An 8822-nucleotide genomic window follows, 5' to 3' on the forward strand; every position below is an offset into this window, starting at 1 on the left:
GTAATAACTAAATAAAGAGTGAACATTACATTACAGTACCTTTAAAATGAACAGTGAGATAACATAATATACTTGAATATATATTTTGAATCCATCAATTAGTCCCACAGTGGGGAAATTCCAGTATTTCACCGCACAGTTAAAGAACAGAAGGAAAATGGTACATGCAATAAAACAAGATAATAGATAATTAGTTTAAAATAATTTAAAAAATATACTTAAAAATAAACTAAAAATAGACTTTAATATAACATCTTCATAAAGTGACTTAAGTATTGCACATAGGTATGGATGAATGACACATGTTCAGTGTTAAGAGTGTTCATTGTACAGTCTGACAGCAGCAGGAAGGAAAGACCTGCAAAACCTCTCCTTCACACAGCGAGGGTGAATCAGTCTGTCACTGAAGCTGCTCTCCAGGGCAGACAGAGCGTCCTGCAGGGGGTGAGACTCATGGCCCAGCATAGAAATGACCTTAGCCAGGACCCTCCTGTCCCCCACCTCCTGCACTGAGTCCAGAGGACAGCGCAGGACGGAGCTGGACTTCTTGATGACCTTGTCCAGCTTCTTCCTCTCCCTCTCTGTGATGCTGCTGCTCCAGCAGACCACACCGTACAGGATGGTTGATGCCACCACAGAGTCATAGAAGGTCTTCAGGAGTGGCCCTCTCACTCCAAAAGACCTGAGTCTCCTCAGGAGATAGAGCCTGCTCTGGCCCTTCCTGTACAGTGCATCTGTGTTGTGAGTCCAGTCCAGTTTGTTGTTCAGATGAACACCCAGGTACTTGTATGAGTCCACTCTCTCAATGTCCCTTCCCTGAATGTTCACTGAGGGGGCAGTAGAGTGGCATCTGCGGAAGTCCACCACCATCTCCTTGGTCTTCTCTGCGTTGATGATGAGGTGGTTCTGCTGACACCAGTCCACAAAGTCCTGTGTTAGTCCTCTGTACTCCACATCGTCATCATCCTTGATGAGGCTAATGATGGCAGAGTCATCAGAGAACTTCTGCAGGATGCAGCTGTCTGTGTTGTGTCTGAAGTCTGCAGTGTAAAGGGTGAAAAGAAAGGGCGCGAGGACAGTGCCCTGGGGCGCCCCTGCACTACAGGTCATTGGCTCTCACAAACTGGGGCCGGTTTGTGAGATAGTCCAGGATCCAGTCTGCCAGGTCACAGTCCACCCCGGCGGTCTCCAGCTTGTCCCTCAGGAGCAGTGGCTGGATGGTGTTGAAAGCACTGGAGAAGTCAAAGAAGAGAATCCTCACAGTGCTGCCGGGGTTCTCCAGGTGAGACAGTGAGCGGTGCAGCAGGTAGATGACGGTGTCCTCCACTCCGATGCCAGGCTGGTACGCAAACTGCAGCGTGTCCATCGCTGAGCTCACGGTGGAGCGTAGGTGGCCAAGGACCAGTCTCTCCAGTGTCTTCATCAGGTGAGATGTTAGAGCCACCAGCCTGAAGCTGCTGAGCTTCTTGGCCTGTGGTGTCTTGGGCACCGGTACCAAACAGGAGGTCTTCCAGAGTTGTAGTACCACCCTCAGCTTTAGGCTCATGTTGAAGACATGCTCCATAACTCCGCACAGTTCATCTGCACAGGACTTAAGGAGCCTGGAGCTGATGTCGTCTGGTCCTGCTGCCTTCTTAGGTCTGATCTTCTTGAGCTCCAGTCTCACCTGGGCTGAAGAAAATGACAGTGGCAGGCTGGGAGGATGAGTGAGTCCATGTGTATTGGTGGGCTGAAGAGCAGAGGCAGAGATGTGAAGAGGTGCAGGAGTTCCCCATTGTCCAGCCGGGGAGGGGAGAGCAGGCAGCTGGGTGGGTGATTGATCAAATCTCAGAAAGTGAGAATTGAGGTCGTTCACCCACAGCAGGTCCCCCTCCGTCTGGGCAGGAGGTGCTTTGAAGCCTGAGATAGTCTTTAGACTTCTCCACACCCCCTGGATGTTCTTCTCCTGTAGCTGTTGCTCCATCCTTCTCTTATGGCTGTCTTGGCTTGTCCTGCTTTTCCTCCTCAGCTTCTTCTGTACAGCCTTCAGCTCCTCCTTGGTCCCTGACCTAAAAACTCTCTTCTTCTCCTTCAGCAGAGCTTTTATGTCAGGGTTAATCCACGGCTTGTTGTTCAGAAAACACCGCACCATCTGGGAGGGAACGATGTTTTCAAAACAGAAGTTTATGTAGTGCGTGATGCAATCAGTCATTGCCTTGATGTCCTCTCCATGTGGGTCACAGAGCTCTGTCCACACTGTGGTGTCAAAGCAGTCTCTCAGAGAATCCTCGCTCTCAGCAGTCCACTTCTTCACCACACGGGACACCACAGGCTGTCTGTGCACAATGGGCTGGTACACAGGCTCCAAATGGAGAATGTTGTGGTCAGCTCTACCCAGGGGAGGCAGTGGGGATGAAGAGTAAGCCCCCTTGGTGTTGGCAAAAAGTAAGTCCAATGTTTTATTGTCTCTTGTGGGGCAGGTGACATACTGAGTGTATGTAGGCAGGACAGGTGCAGGAGATGCATGATTAAAGCCTGTGGGTGCTTTGTTTGGAGTGTGCTGGTACAGGACTGCAGCGTGTCACAGGCCGTCTCAGCATTAGCAGAGGGAGGAACATACACAGCAATCACAATCATATGTGAGAACTCCCGGGGCAGATAGTATGGCCTCATGCTAACAGCCAGCAGCTCAATGTCTTTGTTACACAGCTGCATCTTCACTGTACAGTGTCCACGTTTGCACCACTTCTCATTCACAAACAGAGCCAAACCTCCTCCTTTCCTCTTGCCGCTCTCTGCCGTTCTGTCTGCGCGCAGAAGGTGAAAGTTGTCCATGGCAACAGCTGAATCCGGGATTTGCGGGGTTAACCAGGGCTCCGTGAAAAGCATGATGCTGCTGTCTCTGTATTCCCGCTGATATCACGTGAGCGCCGCTAGTTCGTCCGTCTTGTTCGAAATAGACCACTCGTTTCCCGCGATGACAGAGGGGAACACAGGTCTGGAGCGTCTCTTCTTTTCCCGGAGTTTACGTCCCACTCGTCTGCCCCTCCGCGTTCTCCGTAGCAGCTCCGCTGGGATGTCATGTCGATCCTGCGGGAGCACGACGACGTCTCTGTAGGCAAACTGCAGAGGGTCCAGGAGGGGGGAGGTGAGGGACTTGAGGTGGTGCAGGACCAGGCGCTCAAATGACTTCATGACTACGGGCGTCAGCGCCACAGGTCTGTAGTCATTAAGTCCAGTGATCCTGGGCTTCTTGGGGACGGGGACGATGGTGGACAGCTTGAAGCAGTCTGGGACGTGACATGACTCCAGGGAGGTGTTAAAGATGTCCGTGAAGACAGGAGCCAGTTCCTCAGCACAGTGTCTAAGGGTGGAAGGAGAGACACCGTCTGGTCTCGTGGCCTTACGGTTTCTATGTGTAATTTGCATCATCTTTGCATCATCTTCCTGTATCTGGGTGGGTTTCTGTAAAACATGCACATTAGTTCAAATCCTCCAGCAGAGGTAGTCCTGACCAAGACTAGCTCAAGATCTGGAGATGGGTCCCTGAACACTGTGCTGCAGTGCTCACTGCTCCTGACAGGTCGCCCCAGTGGCATTGAAGAGGGACAGAGGACAAATTTTCCCTTTGTGGACAATAGTGTCCTTACCTTATGTGTGGAGCCCACAGCTCTTGTTTAGTCTGTTGTCTCTGTGCAGTGTGGGTCAGAGACAGCTACTGTGTCTGGCCCGGGCCCTGCTGAGGAAGAGCCGTGTGCTCGTGCTGGACGAGGCCACAGCAGCAGTGGACCTGGAGACTGACCGGCTCATCCAGTCCACCATCCGCACACACTTCAGGGAGTGCACTGTCTTGACCATCGCCCATCGACTCAACACTATACTGGACTACAGCAGGTCCCTCCTCTCACACACACATACACACACACACACACGCATGCACACACACACACAAGCGCACACACTCACATAGGCACTCACACACACACTCACAAACACACCCACATACGCACTCACACACGCACACACACACCTGCACACATACATGCACACACACCCCTACACACCCATGCGCACACACATGCACACCCCCACACATACATGCACACACACATGCACACACACATGCACACACATGCGCACACACACATACATGCACGCACACTCACTTAAGGGGTGTGTACTGACCAACAGCCACTGTCTGAACACTATACATCATTTATACATTGCATGAATATGTAAACAGAAATATGTGTACAATATACACTTCTGTAGGTAGCTTGTAAACGCCGAGTGTGTAGATGCATATATTGTTACGAGTGTGTATGTATCTGCCCTACATGTTGACCATTGTGAAAAATATCATTGAATTGAACTATACTGGACTACAGCAGGTCCCTTCTCTCTCTCTCTCTCTTTCTCTCTCTCACACACACACACACACTCACACTCACCTGATTTTTGAAACTTCTGTATATCTGATTCATGATCAAAATGGGATCTATCCAAACATGGGTGCACAGTGTGCACATGTACTCCATGTGCTGGTTCTGGGTGGGGAGAGACCAGTGGGCAGTGCCTCTCCAGATGGATTTGATAGATTGACTGTCCTGTCAAGGGCCGCGGCTGGTTCCGGGGTGAAGCAAAGCATCCAGACTGAAGCACAGATTTCATCTGGTTGGTTGTATCTGGTTGTGAGTGGCACTTAGTTGTTAGTCTTGTACTTTACAATTGTTTGCATTATTCATTCTTTCCATAGGCAATGGTGTTAAGCTCGGGCAGTCTGACACAAGTGACGCTGCCAGTCCATCAGCCCTTCCCACCACCACTCACACATACACTCATAAAATACAAGGTGATGAAATGTCATGCCCAAGCACAAATAGTTCTATAAATCTCTGATAATGTAGCATGACCTCTGACCCCCACATTGTATATAAAACTGTATATAAAGCCAGAAGCGCACAGCTGACCTCTGACCTCTCCTCTGGTCTACAGGGTGGTGGTGATGGACCAGGGCTCAGTTGTGGAAATGGCTCCCCCTGCAGTTCTCCTCCAGCAGCGTGGACACTTCTACAGGATGTGTGTAGAGGCCGGCTTGGTTTAGACACAGCACCTGTGTCTGGACTTAACAATGTTGCTGTATGTTTACAAATCTGGTATTTATGGTGACTGTAGTAGAGATATTTTGGAGTTGATGTTATCAACGTTCCCTGGAGGTGTGATGCTAAGTAGAGGCACTGCATTGTCTGAAGCTGTATTACTCTTTAATCTGAGCTTTGTTCTAACTTTGTGCTGTTAAACAACAAGTCTCTCACATAAAATTCAGTAGCTAGCTAGCACTAGCCAACGGTTTTTCAGTTCATTCTGGTGGTGATATCATACTCTCAGATGGCTTGTTTGTTCTCAAAATGTTTTTGCAATAAAAGTCAATCATTATAAATAAGCCTGTTTTCAATATTTCAGTAATGATAAACAGCTGCATTTCAGTTCAGAAGCACATTACATCACTGAGCAACAGTGGTGTGACTCTATCAACTGAGCCACAGTAGTTCAGTTGGTAGAGTCTTTGTCCTTTGATCCGCCCCCGACAGAAACATCATTGACTGAGCAGTCAGATCCACTGGTCACTGACAAAGGCCTATCAGATTCTATGGGCATCTCGCCTTAGTCTTAAAGTCTTCAAGTGGTATTTTTTTAAACCCAAAATCGCAGCAGGTCATTGAGCATCGGTTTAACCAACAGAAAGAAAATCCAACAGTGAAACAGGTTAATAACAGACAGATTAACAACATTTACAGAAAACAAGCAGATGGAGAACTGTCCCAGGGCATCCCCTGCCCTTAGACCCTCCTGCAGAAACAACTCATAAATAAAGTGTCCCAGAGCGCCCCCTGTCCTCAGACCCTCCTGCTGCAGAAACAACTCACAAATAAAGTGTCCCAGAGTGCCCCCTGTCCTCAGACCCTCCTCCTGCAGGAACAAATGAAATAAACTGTCCCAGAGCACCCCCTGTCCTCAGACCCTCCTCCTGCAGAAACAACTCACAAATAAAGTGTCCCAGAGCGCCCCCTGTCCTCAGACCCTCCTCCTGCAGGAACAACTCAAACAAACCCAGAGGGAAAAACAGACAAACCTTGAGGAGAATCACAGTGAAGGAGAGATCCACTCCCATGGACCAAACCGGGTTATTAAGCTTCAGTGAAGAAAAAACAAAACTGTCCACTCTGCACTAAAATATGTTTCAATATTTAATTTAATTCTATTTCATAGAGCCTCCATAGAGTTCTGTGGGACATTGTAACTTCAAAAGCTGTTGTGTCCAAATGCATTTTCCTCCACAGGGACATAAGGATCAGCCCTTAAAGTAGCACTTACATACAGAAAACTTTACAACTGTCGGTTTGGTGAAATGTACAAAAGGAGTCTGATTTATCAAAGTTTTAACTCCAAAAAAACAGATGATATTTTCATTTTTAACCAGTTTTTCAGTGAGGTTTAGTTACTTTAATACTAAATAAGATCCAAAATCCCCTCTGTATATTTTAGTCATTGCCATTTTTACACATAACATGATTGTTTTTTCTTCATTCTGTCTCTCATAGTTATGGAAGCCTGTTTCCACCATGGAAAAAATAAATAAATAAAATCCCCACAGGCAGTCGAAATTTTGAGTTTTAAACTCATAATTAGGAGATTATAATAATAATGAGTTTTAATCTCCCAATTATGAGTTTAAAACTTATAATTAAAACTTGTAATCTCCTAATTACGAGTTTTAAACACACAATTAGGAGTTTTAAAGTCTAGTAAGTTTAATTAGAGTTTAAACAGGTCCCACTCGTGTTCAGAATGACTCACAGAGGTCGTGCTGAGCTTAAAGCCAGTGCGCACATTGCGAGTGTACAGAGCAGAAGAGACAAGCGGAGGACTGTTGTGTTTATCACCTATATAGATGAATAAATTAAGCTCCAGTAAATTTTCTGGCGTCTTGAACAAGTCAGTGGGCTGTGAGCGCTGTTCTGACCACTGTTTCGTATCGTGAGCGCTGTTCTGACCACTCATGAGCTCTGGTCTGGGTCTGTGAGCGCTTCTGTCCCGTGGTCTGAGCAGAGTACTAGTTTGGTCACAACCCCTGCTGGTTTATTGAGGAAATTATTAAAATACCAAATTAACTTAACTTATCAAAATTGATAAGGTCCACATTTTGTGAATGTTACATTCCCACTTTTATCAATTATAATTTCTCAGAAGAACTATTTGGAGATAAAATGTGATCATGACTAATAATAAACAAATGAGCATTAATTATTTATTATTAATCTCTTTTTGAGGATCAATTATATGTTTGTTCATTGCTGTTGCAACTCATCATTGATGAGCTCTCGTAAAACAAATGTACAGATCAATAGTTTGATACACATGATTTGAAAAAGACAAATTATGCTCAGACATCAAGTCCACACAGATATTAAACACATCTTCGTCACAGGGAAAATGTTTGATGCTGCACTCCTCAAGGCAGAGTGAGATCATGTCCATGGTTATGGGATGTAAATAATTTTGTCCACCATATAGTTGTGGAACAGCATACAATATAGAAGGCCTTCCATACGGAGATCTTGCATTGTTTACTGCACGAATGCGATGGTTGTTCCAAGTCAAAATGACCTCATTAAGTTCTTATTAAAATACAAATATGAAAATAATCATTGCATGTTCAGTACATTGGTCATGAGCCTAAGTCAGTGGGCTCCAACCTTTTTGCAATTCATTTAATTCATTAATTTCATTCAATTTAAAATCAGGTCTACATCAGCACTAAACTAGACCAGTTTTGAAATATTTCTGTCAGAAGGTATAAAAAGTTAAAAGAGCCTACCTGTATTGTTTTCATGAAACAGAACTGGATCAAGGATTTATCCAGAAAGTTGTCCAAAAAATGTCCATCTTTAACTTTTTCAAACAGTTCCATCCAGTACTGAACGCATTCACTTCGCAGGGTGAGCCACCGTCGTTCAATTCGCTGCATTATGTCCATTTCCTGTTCCCAAATCAAGCCTCACTCTTGCAGGACAGCCAGTGATTACAGCATCCATAAAATACCCAGCAATAACTTTTGGATCATTGTTTGTTTTATAGGCTTCAAGCCAAATGATCTTCCTGGAGAAACCATCTATATACCCGCTGATCGCTATTCCAAATGGTTTTGAGTGTGTCATAGTCATCTATATGCTAGACAAAATGTGAGCTCCAACTGGGGTATATTCGTCTTCATAGTCTGTTTCTTGACTGCAGATCAACACCTTCACTGTTCAATAAACACAGTAAAATATGGACAGCTTCTCTGTCTGTCACAATATTGTTTACCCAGCTCTTTTGGTGCATCCATCGATAACCATGGTACTGACCAGATGTCTCCAGTCGCTGATCAATAAAAGCTGCCACTTCAGCCACATTTGTTTTATTTTTCTGCACCATAGAAATGCATTCAAGGATGTGTTTGTTCACTATTATTCCATGTGAATGTTCAAGTAAACGCAGTATTTCGTTAGTTGTAAAGTCGACTCTAAAGTACTTCTCTGTCAACTCGGAAGCCATTTTGTAAATACTTAGAATGGGCTTCCTGTTTATATACCCAGAAACTCGTAATTACATGTTTTAATCTCTTAATTATGAGATTTAAAGTCCTAATTATGAGTTTAAAACTTGTAATTAGGAGTTTTAAACTCGTAATTAGGAGTTTTAAAACTCCTATTATGAATTTAAAACTCATAATTAGGAGATTAAAACTCCTAATTACAAGTTTAAAACTCATAATTAGGAGTTATAATCTCGTAATTAGG

At 45.1% G+C, this 8822-nt stretch overlaps 1 protein-coding gene across 1 annotated transcript in view; it reads left to right on the forward strand.

Moving 5' to 3' along the window:
- LOC117370434 (multidrug resistance-associated protein 1-like) overlaps positions 1-5083 on the forward strand; it is a 54618-nt gene extending 49535 nt beyond the window's left edge. The window contains exons 31-32 of the mRNA XM_055221758.1: positions 3679-3873; positions 4975-5083. Of these exons, the coding sequence (XP_055077733.1) occupies positions 3679-3873; positions 4975-5083 (304 nt within the window). The remainder of the gene's footprint in view (positions 1-3678; positions 3874-4974) is intronic.
- Positions 5084-8822: the final 3739 nt, after the last annotated feature.

This window comes from Periophthalmus magnuspinnatus, chromosome 1 (assembly GCF_009829125.3).
Source record: "Periophthalmus magnuspinnatus isolate fPerMag1 chromosome 1, fPerMag1.2.pri, whole genome shotgun sequence".
Classification (NCBI taxonomy): Eukaryota; Metazoa; Chordata; class Actinopteri; order Gobiiformes; family Gobiidae; genus Periophthalmus; species Periophthalmus magnuspinnatus.